At 44.2% G+C, this 20,243-nt stretch overlaps 1 protein-coding gene across 10 annotated transcripts in view; it reads left to right on the forward strand.

Annotated features, from left to right (window-relative positions):
• Positions 1-20,243, forward strand: part of BEND5 (BEN domain containing 5) — a 1,441,067-nt gene that overhangs the window by 1,191,417 nt on the left and 229,407 nt on the right. For 2 of the 10 annotated variants that reach the window (XM_077991609.1, XM_077991611.1), the window contains exons 1-3: positions 1,643-2,066; positions 17,163-17,296; positions 19,353-19,737. The exons of 5 other annotated variants lie outside the window; for them this stretch is intronic. In XM_077991609.1, the coding sequence (XP_077847735.1) occupies positions 1,841-2,066; positions 17,163-17,296; positions 19,353-19,737 (745 nt within the window). In that variant the 5' untranslated portion in view covers positions 1,643-1,840. Of the gene's footprint in view, positions 1-1,642; positions 2,067-2,507; positions 2,705-5,516; positions 5,594-17,162; positions 17,297-19,352; positions 19,738-20,243 lie in introns of those variants that run through there. 3 more of the 10 variants (XM_077991633.1, NM_001266827.2, XM_077991637.1) reach the window with 3 other exon arrangements.

The following is a 20,243-nucleotide window of genomic DNA, read 5'->3' on the forward strand; positions in this document are numbered from 1 at the left end:
ACAATGAATACAAGGAAAAACAAAATCATCTACCACTACTAAGAAACTAAGAAAATCACTATTAACATTTTGGTGCACTTATTTTGTTTTTTTCTTACAGCTAAAGTTTATTAAAATGAATTTTTAAAAATATAACATTTAATTGAGTCCAACACCTCCATTAAGCATTCCTCTATGACAATACTTTTCTCATTATACTGTCATTACTTGCTTATACTTCTTTAATACTCCTAGACTAGATTGTAAAAGTTGTGAGGATGGGAAAGGTATGTTATTCATACAGTTACCTAATTTTGGCACAGGAACCCAAAACTGAGATTCAAGTTCTGGTACACTGACTTTGCAAGGCCCAAGAATCCAGGTGTTTGTCTTTTAATCTCTACCACCAGCACCTGGCCCAGAATCTGGCAGGTGGTGTAAATTCAGTGAATATTGGTGGCTTGAATAAAGGAATGAATGAACGGATGGATGGATGGATGGATGGATGGATGGATGGATGGATGGATGGGTGAATATGGGTTTTTCTTTATTCTTCTTTACCCAAAATTCATTAACTCACCGTCAAGTGCCAGGTCTGGCTAGGCAACAGAAATATAACTAGCCATATTTGATACGAAACCCACCCCCTCAGAGGCATCCTTGTGAAGGTATTGACCTCCTCTGATGTGGGATAGGGTTCCTATGAGTACAGAGCCCAACCAGCCCCCTTTGGCTGGTCCTCATGGCTTGTCTTGGAGGGGACCCAAGCCCCTCCAGGCTCTCTTTGACAAAAGACAGAGCAAAGACCGCTATTCCATGGAGTATATTCCTGTACTCCTCAAAGTGCTCCAGAAATCCCTAGCCTTGGGCCTGTATTACCCAGAGCGCTCCTCAAGTCCCTCCGCGATTCCAACTTGTCCTGGTCAGTGGTGGGCGTGCTGTGGAGAGGGTACCTCAATGGAGAAAAACTACAGAAGAGAGGGGCGCCACTGCTCCCTCAGATGAGAGCAGCCCTTGACAAACCTTCCACCACTCCAGCCAGCTGGCACAACTGGAAATCCCAGATAAGCCCCAGTTCTGGTCAGAACTGGTTTGGCAGCTCTAGGGGAAATTTTCTGTCTGATTGACCCTTCCCACAGCGGGAGCTGGCCGTTTTGCAAAACAAAACAAACAAACAAAAAGAAAGAAAGCAAAGAAAAGGCGGGGCCAAACTAAGGCGCTGGGAAAGACGGGGGGGGGGGGGGGGGGTAGGGGGGTGGCGTACGAGGCGGGCGGTAGGGTGGCTAAATTTAAAACACTCCAAACTTCTGCTGGCTTCCAAGTTTACACTTTGAGATTCAAACAAGATTGCCCCCACCCCTATCCCGCATTCATTCTCTCATACACTTCTCTCCTTGGCAATGCAGTTTTGTTGCAATGCAATTTGGCAGCGCGATTGTTGAAGCAATATAATCCTGCCCGCAGCGCACCTTTTAATCAATACATTTTTTTCCTGCAATGCTCTTGTTATTATTTTTATTGCAACTGAATCTCTGAGCCCTTTTCCCTCCCCATTCGAATCGCGCTCCGGCTGTGATTGCTCGGGTCTGACTTTGCAAGTGGCAGTGCGCTTCCAAACCCCCCTCATCCGCCCCTCGTCCCCCTTTCCCCCCCTCCCTCCCTTTTCCGCGCCCAGGCGAGAGCAGCCGATTGGCAGAACGGTGCTTTCAGGAACAATAACAGTGGGGGGAGCCTGGGTCCTGGGGAGCCGCCCCCGCCCCCCCAGCACCGCAGCGAGGCTCGCGCCCCCCGCCGGATCCCCACCTCCGCGCCCGCCCCGCGGGCTGAGCGGCCCGACCGGGGCCCGCCCCCGGCGCCCACCATGTACGCCTTTGTGCGGTTCCTGGAGGACAACGTCTGCTACGCGCTGCCCGTGTCGTGCGTGCGCGACTTCAGCCCCCGCTCGCGGCTGGATTTTGACAACCAGAAGGTGTACGCCGTGTACCGGGGCCCGGAGGAACTGGGCGCCGGGCCCGAGAGCCCCCCGCGCGCCCCCCGCGACTGGGGCGCGCTGTTGCTCCACAAGGCCCAGATCCTGGCGCTGGCAGGTGAGCAAGCGGGCGGGGAGGGACAGTGGGACCCGGGCGGGGGCTGGGACCCCGGGAGGGGCTGGGGGCTGGGGCGGAGGGGACCGGGGAGAGCCACTGCTTGCTCCTTCCTGCCTCCTTCTCCCGTCCTCTGGGCATTTCATTTGGGAACGGGGTTTCTCTAAGAGGCCAGGCCAGTTAAAAAGACCGGATGGTCCCCTTTGTCTTCCCCGCTTCCCCGAAGCTCCCGCGCTGTCAGTCCGTCTTCATCTCTTCATCTGTGTCTGTCCTCCTCTTTCTGATTCTTTGTGTTTTCTTCGTCCCTTCACTTTCCCTTTTTCTCCCTACCTGTTTGTACCGTCATTTCTCTCTCACCTTCTCTTTACCTCTCTACCAGTTCCTTCCCTCTGTTCTTTTCTGTCTCCTTAAGTTTCTCAAGGTGTCTGTCTCTCTCCCTTTAAGGCCGTTGGTACCTCCTTGGAGTAAGGAGCAAGAAGGATATTGTCAGATCTTCTAGGTGGGAGTCCCTCCTCACAGAGGGAAGCTATGACATCCTTGTCCCATCCGGGCCAGCATTGGACAGGATGAGGAGGCTTTGAACCTCAGTGCACTGGGCGCCACACCACACTCTCCTGCCCCTCCCTGGCCAGGTGGCAGAGGTAAGGAGGTAGAGGCCCTAAGGCATCCCTCAGCCTCCACACCCCTTTCTGAATCTCCCATAAGGCTCCCTGAATGAGAGAGCTGAGGGCCAGGAGGGAGTTTCTGGGTCAGAATAACACTGGACCTCTCATCCCTACTCTGCCAGGGCCCTGAGAGATGGGCTAAGGCAACTGGTCTCATCTCCATTTCATAGATGAGGGTACTGAGGTTCAGTTGGTGATAGGGAAAGAAACCAGCCCTTTATATGCTCCAGTGCTTCCTGTCTTTTCCGTTGTAAAGAGAAGACAGCTGGCCCTCTTTCCCAGCTAGTTCCAGGAAGTTTGAGTCTAGACAAGCAAGGAAGGGGGAAGTATCATCTCTAGTTGGGGGAGCAGCCTTTTTAGCTGCTGCTGGTAAAGAGAATGAACCTTAAAGTGGGCAAATAGTCACCCTGCCTTCTACCAGAAAGAACACCAAGGGTTAGGAACTGAATGAAGATGTTTTGTAATTTTGAGACCTTCTCTGTTTTTTTTTTCAAGTTCCTTTGCTTCCTCACATTTAGCCTAAAAGATGAACCCAGCGTTCTCTCAACTCATAGAGATTTGCCCAGGGTCTCATGGCAAGTTAGCTCAGTCTCACGACTCATGACTGGTTCCTTTCTACCACCTCATTTTGCCTGGGGAAAATAGTTTTGCAAAAGTTGAAGAATGGAAGAACTGGAAACTGACCAGCAGCGCTGGGACCCTTTGTGACAGGCTCTATCCATACCACCTCCATGATAAGCCCTGGCACACAGGAGTGTAGGCCCACCCGCTGCCAGACACCTAGGGCCAAAGAAACTGAGGGAAGGGAAGCAGATTTTAGAAAAGGGAACCATTCATAGCTGATTAAGTTTTATTTTGTTTGCTTACTTGCCTTTAATTACCTGAGGGAAAGGATTAGGAATTTATTTCCCAAGACGATAGGCTTGAGGAAGTTATAACTAGGTTGTAACCTTAGCTTCCCTTTTGCTAGAAGAAAAAGCATGCATGGTTTTTGATGATTTTATTGTACTCCTAGATCTGGAAGAGTCCTAGGAGAGTAGAAGTGATGTGTTAAAGAGAGTCAGTGATAAGTGTCTTAGTGTGTAATGGCTGTTTTCCTCTCGGAGATTGTTTCATTCATCTACTCATTCATTCAGCAAACATACATATAAACTGTGCTTGACTCTTCAGGCACCGCAGAGAGGCCACTTAGGCAGATGGCAGCTTCCACCAGCTCTGATTTTGAAATCGACGCAAGTCCTCAGAAGCAAGATACATGTAGCTGTTGGTTTGAGAACCATGAATTTTGAACCTGTAGACTGTTCATCCTCCAAGTTAGAATGTTGATAAATCTGTGAGGTTATTTAAAAAACCCAAGCATCGTTTGGAAACTGGCAGACTAGGTTCAAAGAAGTGTGCCAGTTTGAATGAGTTGAAAAACACTTCCCTTACCTCTCTTCAGTTTTTTCCTTGGGAGGAGAAAGGGGAAAAAAGACAACAACTTGAAGTTGGCCAAACCACATTTTGAATTTCAGTTTCCTGGGTACCCACTGTCCTGGGTAGAGACCTGATCAAAGGGCCAGGGTGAGTTCGGGAATTCGTTTACCTCCTATGTATCTTCAAACCCCTTCTTGACTTAAACTTGGTGGCTCTGAGAATTGCTTGCAGTGACTTCAAAGAGCTCATCTGGCATCTCCTACATGTAAATACCACTGTGCTGTGGCACCAGGTGTGAGGAGGAAACCCCTCAAGTGGGAAGCAGAGGTGGCTTTATGTTTGTGGATTAGCAATTAAGTAATTAATTAATCTCTCTGACACCAATAGAATGGTTTCCAAGGTAGTTTCAGCACAGCTTTCCGGCTTTTGGTGAGAAGTATGTTGCTATACTGAGCGTTAGCCCAAGCCAACCCAGAGCTGTCTTGAAGTATACTTCTTATACTCAGGAAATGTCAAAGCCAACTGCTGTGGAACTTTACATTTTACTTCCCATAGTAGTTGGTTTATACCACTACTTATCGAATTACAATCCCAGTTCAAGGAAAAATAAAACCCCTTCTTTCCTGACAGTCTTGCTATATGCCTATGCATTATCTCTGTTAGTCCTCTAAGTGACATTTTGGTAGGTATTGCTGTGGTTAGTATTTCCATTTCATAGATGAGGACACCGAAGCTCAGAGACTTGCCTACAGCCACACAGCTAATAAATGGCAAGGCTGGAATTGGAACACAGGTCTTCCAGTGCCAGGCCCCCACTTGGCAGTCTCCTTTGTAAAGTAGCCGATGTTCCCATCAGCTACACAGCATGATTTGGAAGGAGTGAAAGGAAATGGAAAAACTGTCCATGAAGCTTACAGCTCAAGGCAAGTTTGCAAGCCAGAGTATAATTTTAGTTTCTGAGTTTTCAAGCCCATTCTGCTCTTTCTGTATTACCAACCTCCCTCTTACACAGCACACACAGCTGTCCTATCTCTTCAGTTGGCATTTGCTTGAATAAATCTTCGCTAAGGCTGTCCCTCTTGGAGGGTCCACATAACTCAAAGTTTGACTCACCTTTGACCTCTGTTCTCTCTTTACTCTCATTTATTTGCCAAGCAGGTTGTGAAAGTGAGAACTACTCATTTGGAGAGCTCACCATCATCTAACTGCAATTCAGCCTGCTACTGGGCTCATAGTGTTGAATTTTATGTTTCTTTTTAGGAGGCTTAAACTGGTTTCTCTGTGCCTAGAGCCCTAAAATTCCAAGTTGTTCTATCTAGGCACTTGTGCTCTGTTACTGTTGTTTGAGTGTGCTAAATTTTTTTGTTGTCAGATGTCTCCTTACTGCTTTCTGTATGCCAGGCCCAGTGCTGTATGAAGTGAATATACCAATGCACCTCTGCATCTCAGGTACTGTGATTGAAATGACAGCATGACCCAGGGGTGGCAGGCATTGACTTTTCTTGTCCTGCTATGTAGGATTTCTGTGGGGGAGGGAGTGATGGAAAGGAAATGGGTATCATCCTCAGGGAGTGTGTAATATGGGGGCCTCAAAGTAAGTGCTAAAGAAAGGTAGAAGCCAGGCACTGGGGGAACACAGAGAATGGACCAGTTCAAGGTGGGCTTGGCAGTTTATCTTTTAAGTTTTTCTTTTCCAGCTCCACCATCACTGCCTGCATTCAGGCCAGCATCAGCTCTTATCTAAACCAGTGAAGCAGTCTTCTAATTGATTACCCCGTCTCTGATCTATTTTCCCAATTGCTTTTAGAATAATCTTCTAAAACACAGTCTTAGTTGACTGCTCTTATTAGAACCTTCTGCATCTCCCTATTGCCTACTGAATAAAGTTTTAGTTTCTTAGCCTGGCATTCATAGCCCTCCTTAGACCAGCTCTATCCCCAGCCCCACCTTACTTCTCCAGCCTCACTCTCTCTTCCCCCTTCCCTGAGACCTTTGGTATTTCTAACTCTTCTGTGAACACACTCTCTTGCACTCCTTTGAGCCAGCCAGGATGGATTAATCATTGTCTGATATGGGGCCTCTGCCCACCAGGAGCTCACCTTCAGGTGGGCAAGGTAGACATGTGACAGAAGTTTGTGGTCCAGCCCCCTCCGCCTGTGATAAAGGAATAGACAAAGTACATTGGGAGCACCTTGCTTCAATGGCATTCCCTATTCCTCCCTCTGCCCCCGAGAGAGACTCTCCCCCTCCTCAGAACTCTTTTCACTTTGCTTTTGCCTTGCTTATGGATTGTAGCATTTTATGTCGTGTTTTCATTAGTCATGAATGTGCCTCTCTTCCTGCCTGACAGGGAACTCCTCTAGGACAGGGGCCTGGCTTCCTTGTGCCTACATCCTCAGTGCCCAGCACATAGTCTACACTGGTGTGCCCATGGTGAACTCATGAACTTTGGGAAGACAGGTGCATTTTTGTGCTTGAGGAGAGGGAAATAGCGGAGATAGGAACCTCTGCAGCAGTAGCTTGTTTTTCAGAATAGAAACCTGCAGTGGGATTTTAAGTTTTCATTCAACTTTGTTCATCTGGAAAAAGTCAGCATTCTTTATCACTCCCTCAACTAGCTAGAAGAAACCCCACACTTGGGGGAAATAGCTTCCAAAGCCATGTTCTTATTGCTTTGGTAATTTTAGCTCATTCAGGGCTCAGGTCCCAGCTTGGCATTGTTAGTCCAAATAGATCATTTGCTCCAGAAATGCTTTGGAACTTCTACAAAGTTAGCAGTGAAGCAGGGGACTAGCCGATTTCATATGCAAAGATTGTTGCATGTCATCAGTGGGAAACTGCCAACAAAAGGATTTATTTTCTTAAAAAAAAGTGAGTGAAAACTTTTAATTTAGGTTTTGACATGTTTTGCTGATGTACTTTGGAGCAAAGATTGGAACTTGCCTGCTGTCATCTGTTGCAGATTCTACTGGGATGTTAACCATTGAAGGTTCAGTCTAATGCAATTTCTCATGTTCAACAACCATATATTTGTTACAACTAAATAGTATGTGCTACAGAGTGCTTCAGACTTCTGATTCACAAACAGAAAGAAAAAATTGTCCCAGGCAAGTTGCTTTTTATGCGGTGTTGTGTTATTCAAGAGCATACTAGTTTTTATTTTTAAAAGCACACCCAGAAAGTGGAATTCAGATTGGGGTATTTGACACCAAGACCAATTCTCTTTCTAGTGTGCCTACCTGTTTTGTCTTATAAGCTCCTTAGGGGCAGAAGTTGTGTGTACTCTTCCTACCAGAAGAACATTCGTAATCTGGAGAGGTTTTCTCTTAAGTTCCACAAGTATTGAGTTATACTAGGTGGTCAGCCTTATACTGCAGGGAAATGCAGGAAGAGGGATAGGCATTGTTTTTGTCTACCAAATATGTGGTAAATACCCACCTGGTTCCAGGTTCAGTGCACATATTCTACATCCTTGTGAGATAGAGATTTTTGTGTTACTCAAGAAAAGAGAGCCATTCAAACAATTGTTTAGTGAACACTGTAGGTGCCAGGCAGTGGGCTAAGTCTTCCCACATGGGTTGGACTTGTAGAGAAATATGAATCAGTTCCGTCCAAAATTCTGAGACCTAAACTAAGGTGGTGGTGGTCATGGTGGACCTGAGATGTTTTAAGGAAGGAGAATTCATGGGACGTGGTAACTGACTGGTTGTAATGATGTGTGTGATGATGATGTGGTGATCTGGACCTTCCTGTCTTGAGGAGAATCTTATAAGTGTATCTGGTTGAAAGGGAAAATGATGAGTTTAGCTTGAGACCTGTCGAATCTTAAGGGCCCATGGAACATCTGGGTGGATATGTCAGGAGAACAAGTAGGCATTTGGTCTGAGGTTCAGAAGAGCATTCCGAGCCAAAGATCTCAATCTGGCAGTCATGAATATGGAAGGTCTGAAGTTACAGTGGGAGAGAGTGCAGAGTGAGAGAAGTGTGCCAGGGCAAAACATCAGCTTTTAAAGGCACAGTTAAAGAAGAGCCTGAAAAAAAGGTGACTGAGAAGAAACAGCCTTCCCAGTCTAACAGACGGACTTAGAATCGGGGGATAACCAGCAGAGATAGGTGTCCTGGAAACCAAATGAGAAGAGAGGTCTTTGGATCCTGGAACTAGGCTTGTTTTGGTTTCTTTTAACTATATAGCAGCTGCCTTTTCTTTTTCACTCATTGGTCAGACATAGGATAGGATAGCTAAATATATAAGCAGGAAAGAAAAATATTTGCATGGGATGATAGTTTGATAATTTTCATTTTCTGAGTTTTGCACCACAGAGGAAGGATCAGACTTGTTCTTGAAAGCAGAGTTAGGATCAGAGAATGGAATTCACAGGCATTGGTGGGAGCAATATAACAGCAGAGAAAGCAGACAAATAATGGAAAGGACTTCTAACATGGTGCTGAGCTCCCTGTTACTGGAGGTGGCAAGCAGGTCGGGGGTATTTTAGGATGGAATACTGGACTATGGGAGAGTTTGGTTAGATGACTTCTAGATCATTTCCATAACTACCGAAGAGGAAATTTTAGAGTGCTGAAAGAGGACAGGCTTTGAAGTTACATAGTCTGGGTTCAAATTGTGACTGTGCTACTTAGAAGCTGTGTGGCTTTGGGGAGATTACTTCACATCTCTGAGTTCCAGGTGCTCATCTATAGCATGGAGATAGTAATTGCCCACTGTGTTATTTAGCAAGATAATATGGAAAAATGTCTGGCATATAGTAGATTCTCCTTAAATATAGATAACTGCTAGGAACTACAGTGGACGAATAGGTGCTGAGAGAAGAACAGTGACTTGCTTAGTTGTGGGTACTGCCCACTGTGGAAAGGAATGACTTAGAGGAACGAGCACATGGAAGGAGCACACAAGTTTAAAATTTAACTTGTGTGTATGTGTTAACTCCTCCTGGGACTTGACCTAAGCATGAAAGGCTTACTATTAATATTTTCTTCCATGTTTTGTTCCTCTGTGACGCTATCCTGGGGGCATTTATTGCGCTAACAGCCCTGTTGAGGCACATAGAGGTAGCTAGACAAATGACTCTGCAGAATGAACTTCCCAGTTCTGTCTGTGCCCCAGTCCCGTACCAAGGCCAGTGAGGTGGTGGGAGTGAGAACAAGGAGACCTACTGAAACCTGGCCAGCAATTCCTTCTCTCCTTATTTGGATGGCCTCAGTAGGGCATTTCTTCAAACATGCCCACTTGAGGGATCTTCTAACTCATCTACTGTTACCCTACATTACACAGCTGAGAAAGAAACCTGGAAGTCCCTGTGACTGGCCAGCGGTCACATAGCTAGATGGATCCGTTAAGGTTTCCTACTGTAGTCTTCATGTTTTACAGAAAAGAAAATCTAGAGAGAGGACTAATCACCAAACAGGTTAGTGAGAGAGCCAGGCCTTGATTTGGTGTCTCCTGATGTCTTTCTGCCACACCACAGCAGGGCACTTTTTTTTTTTTTTCCTCGTAGTCTTGGCTGTGTATAATCCTTGAAACTTGAGACTTTTGTCTGCCTTGGATTTTATAAAAACAAACACTATTGGCCAGAGAATGCAATGTGTTTGTATTTTCTGTGGCATATCTCTTTTTAATGCAGACATAAAACTTCACAGGATTTTTGTATGGATGAAAAACTTTAAACTTATGTGTAGATATTTATAAGACCTTTATAAAGTGTTTTATGTGTAGCCTTTCAGAATTTCATCCTGGCTAACAAACTTATACCAAATTTGGCTCTATGATGTTGGATTATTTTAATTGTCCAGCCTGATTATATGTCAAATGGAAGTTAAGACAGAGTTTCTCCCATTTTAATAATACTGTAAATTCTTCAGGGGTAAATTCATTTTTGAAGACAGACTTGCATTGGGTTTCCTGTCACCTGCTTGTTTTTTCTAAAACACCATTTGCCTATTACCACCATGCTTCCTTTTTTCCCAGTAGTAAGTTTAATGGAATGTTTCTCCTCCTCAGATTAATGATACTAAGTTCTGCTATATTTTTGAATAGCAGTTTTTACCATATATTTTTTACAAGAAAGTTCTTTGTGGCTTTGAGTAGAGACCCTATTTGGGCATTATTTAGAGCTTTGTGGCTTTGATAAGCCTTGTGGTTCAGGAGTGTGGCATCAGGTCATATTTATATAGTGTTTACTTCAATTTGGGAATTCATCACAGTATTCTCTTAGGGTGTAGGCAGATCTTAGGAGAAAGGCGGGCACTTTAGGAAGTTATATTGACATATTCATCATTTTATATGTGCCTTATAGTTCATTTGAGAAGTTACAGCAACTTCATACTTTTTCTCTTGTTCCCATAGGATAATTAGGTGATAGAAACAGGGCCTGTATTAAACAGACTTGATTTGAAATGTTGGCTCTGCTATTTGCGTCTTTATGAAAGCCACCTCGCTTCTATGAGCCTGAGTTCCTGCTTCAGTAGAATTATTGTAGGGATTAAATATAGGGAGTTTGTAAGGAATGTTGCCCAGGGCCTGGCACATAGGAGGTGCTCACTCAGTATTTGTTGAATGAATGAATGCAATTAGCACATTGTAGTAGCTAGAAAGGAGGAGGAAAAGGATAATGCCCAAATCTTTGGTGGATTTCCTTGCCCTGGACATAAAATAATCCAGAAGTCGAGATTGGTGATTTTATCTTCAGAGGCTCCACATTTATTTTTGTTTACACTAAAACTAATTATTTGGCCTCAAGTTTAGAGCAGTTGCACAGACTGGCTAAGTAGAGAGCTTTCTTCATCCTTCCTAGTCAACTGCTAATTTATTCTGTGGTTTCTTAGAATTCAAAGCCAGAAGCATATCCCAAAGTCACATTAAAATGCCACATAAAGTATCTACTGTCTTACATGATCCACACCACCATTCACCTTCATTCATGTGACCAGTCAAGAGTTATAGCTTCTTGTCATCCTGTGTTCTGTCTCCTCCTCACATCTCATCCGTCTTGCTTGCCACTGTCACATTAATCTTCCTAAAACATCTCTTTCATCATGTCTCAGTCTGTGTCAGATACCTGCAGTGGTTCTCTTTGCCATGAGACAAAAGCCAAACAGGTAATACACAAGGGTAGCCTAACAGCTGCTATTTATTGAACATCTATGACAAGAAAGGCACTGTGCTTGGTGCTTTTACATGAACTGTCTCTTTGGAAAAGAGTTTATTATCCCCACTTTACTGATAATGAACCTGAGTCTCAGACAGGTTAACTAGCTTACCCCAAGCTCCCACAGTTAGTATGTAGCAAAGCCAGAATTCCAAATCAGGACCACCTGATTCAAAAGACTGCACTGTTTTTGCTAGGTAGGTACTGGGCCTCCTTCTCCCAACTGTTTCTTCCATTTGTTATGATGACACTGAATGTTCAGTAATCTTCTGTGGATATGAGGTATATATACCTTCAACTCAGGATTAGGGTTAGGAAGGCATAGAGAGCAGATATTTGCACTGTATAAGCCAGTGCCTCTCACAAAGTCAAACTTTGCATTTTGGTTGGGTTCTTGTCATATACTGGGTTGTAAGGATCAAAAACACAAGGACTACTTAGCATAGTGCCAAAACCAAAACAGGAACTTGGTAAATGCTCACTGCCTGCAGAAAAGAATAAGCAGAGGACTTGGGTCTTCCTGAACCCTCACCCTGGGAACATGGGTCCAGGAAGAGACTGGGCAGTATTAGGATGGAGCCAGGAGGTGGTTAACTCTCAGAGGAGCCTCGAAATCCCCCTGGCCAAGCATCGAGGCAGCCAGGATCCAGGTCAAGAAGCATGTGAATGAAGGTGCTATCTGCTTCTGTCCGTTTCCTGAACTCATTCATTACACTTCAGAGCTTCCTGGACTATTCAGCCTACCTTTTCAAAGAACCCATTCAAGCCCTGTTTCTGTTGTGCCTGGTGATGGTTGCTGCCTTCTGGAGACTTACTGAGGATAGAGGATGCGGTCTGGCAAGAAAGCGGGAGTCAAGTGGTCTTCTGCTTTGAACTTAGGTTGGGGAATTTGGATGTCCTCAACTGTAGCTATCATTCACTCATTCATTCAGTATTTATTCTGGCTCTACCATGTTCCAGGAATGTGTTTAGAGGGGATAAAGCATAGGCTTAGGAGGCATGTTGATTATAGCACATCTTGGCTGTGTACCTTCCCAGCTGGGTGACTTTAGGAAGAGAGTTTTTTTTCTTTAAGGCTCATTTCTTCTTTTTTGGGGAAAAAAAAAATGTGGCTTCTAATACCTACTTGCAGGGTTGTTATGAGGTATAATTTTTATGAAGATCTTTATAGAGGTATCTGACATGTAGTAGATATTCCACAAGTGGTAACTTAATTTTTTATTGAGATATATTTCATTTGATGTGAATTTCACCATTTTAACCATTTTAAAGTGTGTGCAAGTGAGTGTTTTTTAGTATATATATTCCCAGTGTTCTGTAACCATCACCACTATTTTATTCCAGAACATTTTTATCACTCAGAAAGAAAAGAAATCCGTGTTACCCATTGAGCAGTCACTCTTTATTGCCCTTTTCCGCCTGCTCTTGGTAACAACGAAACTACTTTTTGTCTCTATGGATTTACCCATTCTGAACATTTCATATAAATGAAATCAATAAATGGCCTTTGTGTCTGACTTCTTTTACTTTGCATAATATTTTTAAGATTCATCCATGTTGTAGCATGAGTCAGTACATCATTTCTCTTTATGGTTGAATGATACTCTCTTGTATGGGTATACCACATTTTGTTAGCCATTCATAAGTTGATGAACAGTTGGGTTTTTTCCACCTTTTGGCTGTTAATAATAATGCTGCTATGAACATTTGTGTATACGTTTTTGTTTGGGTATATGTTTTCATTTATCTTGCATATACACCCCGGAGTGGAATTGCTGGGTTATGGTAATTCTGTGTTTAGTTTTCTGAGGAGCTGCCATACTGTTCTCTACTGTGGCTGCCCATTCTACATTCCCCAACAGGAATGTATGAAAGTTCCAATATCTTTACATTCTTTACAACACTTGTTATTTTACTTTTATTTTTGATTTGAGCCATCCTAATGAGTATAAAGTGGTATCTCATTGTAGTTTTGATTTGCATTTCCCTAATGACTGACGATGTTGAGCTCCTTTCATATGCTTATTGGTGTAGCCTCTTTTTATTATTTTTTCATTAAACATTTTTGTTTGATGAGTCTCTATTGTATGGATAGTTCTGTGATATGGGCCCTACCCTGAGGTTACTCATACACCAGTGGATAAGATCTTTAAGCTGATAATTGCAAATAGTAAGATAATAGACTACAAAGAAGGTATGTAGGATGTGTAGATGTGTAATGGCACCTTTGAGAGCAGGGGAGAAGATGAGTGGAAGCTAAACAGAGTTTGTCAAGCACACAAGAAAGAAGGGCATTCTAATTAGATGGAAGAGCCTAGAGCCTTGAGTATAGCTGGTAGGGCGATGAGGCCTCCTGTCATCAGATGGGGAGTGTCACCCATCTTAGGCAGCTAAGCAGGTCTCTACCTCCAGAAGCAAGCCTGCCCCAAGCACTAAGCCAGCAGAAGCCAGCAGGCAATCCTTGCTGAGCTCTGTCATCCACTGCGTCTTTGTGTCTTTATCTCTTTGTCGGGGCTCTGTTGTTTTCAAGGAACATTTACTGAGCTGATTTGATCCGACTTGAGGTAGATATTGTATCTCCATTTCTACAGAGAAAAATTATGCTCAATGAGGTAGCCACTTCCTGACATCTCACACCTACAAAGCGACAGAACTGGACTTGGAATCCAGGTTGTCTGATGCCTAGTTTATTCCCCATCGGCACACTGAGCCTCAGCTCTTCTTAACTTGGCATTCAAGGCCACTTATTTTCTAGTTCCCACCACCTTTTCTTCCCTTCTCACCTCTCCCTCCTGCCTGTAACTGAACCATCTCGATCTAACCATTTCGATCTAAATATTTCCCCAGCCTTCCCCATTTGGCTTCTATTCTTTACCCCTCTTGTGTAGTCCAGATTCTTACCATCCTTTAAATGGCTATCCTTTTATGAGCACCAACTGTTGAAGTGCCATTCACTCTACTCAAGTTTTTAACACACCGAATTGGTAATCTTCACAATGTTCTGCAATGTGAGTAGGAATTATTTACTTCAATTCATAGATAAGGAAATAGCCTCAGAGAAGTAAATTAACTTACTCCTAACTTACCTAGCAAGTAAGGAGTCCAGCTCAAATGCCACCTCCTTTCAAAAGCCTTCCAGGGTTACACTGACCGAAGTGATTTCCCTTGCTCCCAGAATCCTTTAGCAGTTGCTTCTCCCTTATTCAAATTCAGCTTTTGAGATCTTGGGTTATCTTTTCTTGTGTTTTTATCTTATATCCTCAGCTGGATGTTTGTTCATATGTGTCCCTAGGACCTAGTTTAGATCCTACAGAGTAAATTCTCAGTAAAGGTTAAGTCAAGGCATAGAAAGCAAAGCTCTGGATCTGGAGTGGTCCAAGTTCTTCCCCATTCATGTAATGACACTAACTTCTGTGACCTTGCACAACAGTGAGCTCTCCAGGATAGGGACCCTGTTCATCCTGCCCCTCCTTTATTCCTGGGCCTGAGAGTTGCATGCATGGATGCACAGACTTCACCATTTAGAACCTTATTTTTCTCATCTGCATTTTGAAAAATAGAATTGGATGATCCGAGGATCATTCTCCGTCCAGATGTTAACGTGGTTTTGTGAGTCCGAATGATTGCTTTTCTCCACACCAACATGATCCTGAGCTACAGAGTTTCAGCCCAGGAAGGCATAACATAGCTTGTCATTTCTAGTTTGGTGGCTCTGCATGTCAAACTTTGTCCTGAACTTGTCAAATTGAAGACTAGCCCAGGAGCTTTGCCCCAACACATTCAGAAATCCTAATACCACCCTCATCCTCTCTCTCTCTCTTTCTCTCTTTTTGTCTGTTTTTTTCCACACACACACATACACAGACACACAAACATACACACATACACAAACACCATGGTAAGATAATTTCATCTGAAGTACTTTCTTTAGGTTTTACATTTTAGCATCCCTTTAACTTATAAGTCAGCAGTGATTTGTAGGAGGGAAACTGTTGCTCTTTTAGAAAACCCCGAGTCCCTATTGTTGTTCATAACCCATTGGAAGCGTTTTATAGGCACAAAGAGTGCAAGAACGAGCCATTGTTGTGAAAATAGAAACCCAAGGGTTGCTCCTCTGCTCAGTGGGAAAGGCCATTTTCATCCCTAGGGGGTTGTTAACAAAGACCACCTCCTTTTTTTCTGAGCAGTTCATTTATCATCCTTACCCTACTTAAGTCATTTCTTCATTTTTTTAAATTAAATCTCTATTCACTTTATGCTTAAGAGAAGAAAATGATTCAGAACACATTGACAATACCAATTATATTGTGCCATCCATCGAATGGCCAGTGTGTAGCAGGCATTGTCCAGTGAGTTGCGTGAATTATTGCTCTCATCCTCACAACCTCCATTATGTCCAGAGAGATTAAGGCCCTTACATACCTGTCCTCTTCCTGTCATAGAAAAGCTGAGGTTCACACTTAAGTCTCTGATATTGGACTCCCACCTCTGACCAGCTGGGCCTTCATCACTAAGACTGTTTGGGAAGATTCAGCATTTGAGTACATTCTGGAATAGTTATGTGCTTATAAGCTGCCTTCTCAGCTTTACTAACAAGTTGTGAGGAGAGAAGCCTGGCCTGGGAACAGTGTAAGAGCATGTTTAACACATGCAAATACATGCATACGTATACACACACACACACACACACACACCCCTTCAAGACTGGATTTAACTAACTACCTGGCCATATGCTACATCCAACATTGGGCAACATGCTACAAAACACATTTGGGATATAGCAATGGGAACCTTTGAGGACTATGAGAAACAGCAATCTCTAAAGTGTCAATTTAAGCTTTGAACACAAAGTATTTTACCACAAGGGTACAGTTCCAGAAAAGATTGAGATTTTTACCTCTGGAGCCCTCTTGTTTGAACTTTTATTTTTGGACATATCCAGTGAGAGACAAATCTGGAAAGTCCAGTTTGAAATCTGTGCAGAAAAAAAAAAAAAAAAAAAACAGATTATCTGAAGTTGAGCTTAAAGAATGAGAAAATGAGTAGAAATAATATCCTTTTGTATTTGTGTAGCACTTTACGGTCAGTATGTGTTGTCAGCACATGTAAGCAGTGGACGAGGTGCCAGAGGCCTCTTTCCCACTCCTGGCTGTTCCTCAGCTCATGCCGTTGGCAAGCCTCTTCCATCCTCTGGGTTTGAATTTCCTCATGTAACATGAGAGAGTTGGACCACTTGTTCACTGAGGTCCCTCAGACTCAGGCATGCTGAGATTTGATACCAGTAAAAAGGGGATAAATGTTATTCTTCCCCCGTCTGCCTTACCTTAGCCTGCCTTGTGTAGGGCTGTGGAGATACCCCTGCCCTTCCTTACATCCCTATCAGCTATAATCTCTCTCATGTCTATTGGTACTTGAGCTGACAGAAACCCACCAAGTTCTCCTGGGAAGACACTTGGCTTAGAAAGATCACAGTTGAGTTGAGGGATTCATGGGCCATTTTAGTTTAGATCAGATAGCAATCTAAGGGCTGTTCCAATTCAAGATTCTAGAATTCCATAAAAGGCCACCCATTAAGGTACACTTAGAGAAACCCCTAAGCAAATTCACTGGCTGCTATTTCAACACTTTGTATGACAGTGCTTTTTGCAAGCACCTTTGTTCCTAGAGTTTGATCTGCACTGCTATTAGGATGCCTGCATGCAAGAGGGAACCGGCCTTGAGTTTGTTTGTTTGTTTTTCATTTTTAACTGGTCTGGCCTCGATTATTTTCTAGCATTTGAGGTTTTGGGCATTCCAAACTCATAATGACTCATTTTAACTCATGATGAACCTTGTTCTCTTGATATGCATTTTAGAAGACAAATCTGACCTTGAAAACAGTGTGATGCAGAAGAAAATAAAAATCCCCAAGCTTTCTCTTAATCATGTAGAAGAAGATGGAGAGGTTAAAGATTATGGGGAAGAAGATTTACAGCTTAGACACATCAAGGTAACAAAATCTTTTCTTTCTTTGGAAGTATGCGGGAGCATTTTCAGATACCTCATAGATAAAGAATTTCAGTCTGGCTTCGTCTCCCCATGTAAATGTCCCCTGGTATCAGAGGCCATGATTTTTTTCAGGGTAGGGAAAGCATGGGACAACTAGTGTGTATTTGCCTTGCTGGCCAACTTTCCAGAGAGCCCTGATTCATGCTGTGCCACCAAGCACGCTCCTGTTTGCATAGTCTGTGCAGTGTCATCGCTGTTGGAAGTTTGGAACGGTGTGTTTCTCCTTGGCCCACAGCTCTGGAGAGGCCACTGCTGAGCTCCGACAACGTTAAGCAGCTGTTCTTGGGGAGAAGTTTAGGGCCAGTCACTGTCAGATTGCCCCAAATTGCTAAGGCTGGACTCACTGGGAAGTGCACGAGGTTCACAAAAGGGATCTGTGAGACCTTGGGTTAGATGAAAACGTTTGCATGAGGTTGTATTTTCTTGCTGTGTGCCCCAGTTGGTCTCCAGCCTTTACTTTGGAAACTGCTGAAAATCTTGTTCGGCAAGCTAGCTGTTTTCTTCTGTGCAGTAGATACCTGAGAGGAAGGGAGAAGGAAGATAAGGAAATGGGATGTCTTCTGCATTGCCCATGGTCTGATTTTGGACACAAGGTTGAGGGTGTTCCCAGGGAATGTAGCTGAGTTCAGTTCATGGCATTCACTGTACTCCTGCTATGGGCCTGAGCCTGTGCTGGTACCTGGAGCCATTAGCCAGACATGGTCCCTGCCTCCAGGGGTCTCACATTATTGTGACGCAGACATATTGTAACGATCACTTTAGATAAATGATAAATTCATCTACACTGGTAGCACCTTATCCCAGCAGATAAAACGACTTAAGATTTTGTCATGTAACACAATATCAGAGTCATAGTTTCATTGGGCTGGGTTTGATTTGGTTTGGTTTTCCTTAAATTTCCTGAAACTTAGTGAGACGTGCCTGTCCTCAGTCGTCTGCACTTCCTACAAGTGCCCCAGTCAGGAGAGCTCCTAACCCTACTACCCTGAGTGAAAGAATTCATTTGATCCTGTAACTCTCACTGCCCCTCAGTAGAAGCTGTAGCTACCTGAGCTAGAATTTCCTCTGGCAGTAGAACCCCAAGCCCTGGGGGAGTCCTGGATAATTCTTGTGTAAATTAACTTTCTTCTCTCTATCCACTGTCTTGCTGAGGGAGAGGCTGGCAGACGTGGGGGGAAGGAGCCTTGTACTGGAAGTTAGATTCCAAATTCTGGTTTTGGCTCTGTTTGTATCTCACTATGTGACCCTAAGTGTAGTCCTTCCCCTCTCTGACCCTCAGTTTTCTCACCTGGAACATGAGGAAGTGAAACTGAAAGTACCTTTCAGTGCTAGAATTCTTTGAACTTTTCGGTTGAGTAAACATTTTTCAAGCCCCTACTGAGTGCCAGTTCTGAGTGAGTAGGCAGAGGAGGAACAGAGAAAATATGACATGTTTTCTTCCCTAGATTAGAGTAGACTAGAGTTTTTAACATCCTTTCCATCTAAAGCATTCTTGATGAAAAGTTTACATGGTGAATTGCCTTTAGGGGAGGAATTTTTTGTTTTTGTTGTTGAAGAAATTTGTGACTCCTCTGGGATCAGTTGGCCTGGCCTGATTTCTCCCTGATTCTCCACAAATACATATTGAACACCCCCATGCGCAAGCCACTGCCTAGGCATTGTGGGTGGGCTGGGGCCTGGGGAATTGGGAAGGGTGGTCATGATATATGCATCCAGGAGGCAGAGTGGTGAAAGGAAAAAGTGCAGGCCTGGGAAATCAGTATCCTGGTTATGACTTTGGGCAAGCCTCTTCCCCACTCAGAACCCCATTTATAAAATTTATAAAATGTTTCCCCATTTATAAAATGAAAGGCTTTGACTAAGTGTTTGCACAGGTTTCTCCAAGCACTGATGTTCTGTGATTCTGTGATTTTAGGATTGTCTGGGGAAATATTGAGCTGCAGTCCAAGAAAGTCCCAGCTGCCCTTGCCTGAACTGATTCTCGTTGTCCTACACAGAGACCTGAGGGGCGGAAGCCGAGCGAAGTGGCGCACAAGAGCATCGAGGCCGTGGTGGCTCGGCTAGAGAAGCAGAACGGCCTGAGCCTGGGCCATAGCACGTGTCCGGAAGAGGTCTTCGTGGAGGCCTCGCCAGGCACAGAGGACATGGACAGTCTAGAAGATGCTGTGGTGCCCCGGGCTCTGTATGAGGAGCTGCTGCGCAATTACCAGCAGCAGCAGGAAGAGATGCGCCACCTCCAGCAGGAGCTGGAGCGGACTCGCAGGCAGCTGGTACAACAGGCCAAGAAGCTCAAGGAATACGGGGCACTTGTGTCTGAAATGAAGGAGCTCCGTGACCTCAACCGGAGGCTCCAGGACGTGCTGCTCCTGCGGCTTGGCAGCGGTGAGTGCCCCAGCAGGCCACCTACCACTCCACATGGGTGGAATGCTTCATCCAGATCCTCTTCTGGGAGGGGAAAGGGGAGAGGGAGACCAAGTGCCCCGGAGGCTAGGGAAGGACAGCCACTTGGCTTATCAGTTGTCTCAAGGAAGAGTCACTCCCACTCATAGTGAATCTGATAGGAGCTTATGTATGCAGCAGCCTCAGCTATGGGAACATTGGCGAACATGGGTCAGAGAATAAGAGCTGACAAAATATTTGTCACTGCTCACTCATTTATGCATTCATTCAGCAAGAGGCAGTAACAGGGATTGTAGGGAACCTCTCCAAGGAAATTTCAGGATAGTAAAAAGAAGTAGACATGATCCTAACAACATGTATTAGTTTAAGTCAGAAAGTGATAAATGCCAAAGGAGAATGCTGACAAAATGATATGAGAGTTCAGGGCTTGGAGTGGTTATTCGTAACTGAGGGCATGGAGAGACTTCAGTAAGGAACTGAGGTTTGAA

Source organism: Macaca mulatta, chromosome 1, assembly GCF_049350105.2.
Source record: "Macaca mulatta isolate MMU2019108-1 chromosome 1, T2T-MMU8v2.0, whole genome shotgun sequence".
Classification (NCBI taxonomy): Eukaryota; Metazoa; Chordata; class Mammalia; order Primates; family Cercopithecidae; genus Macaca; species Macaca mulatta.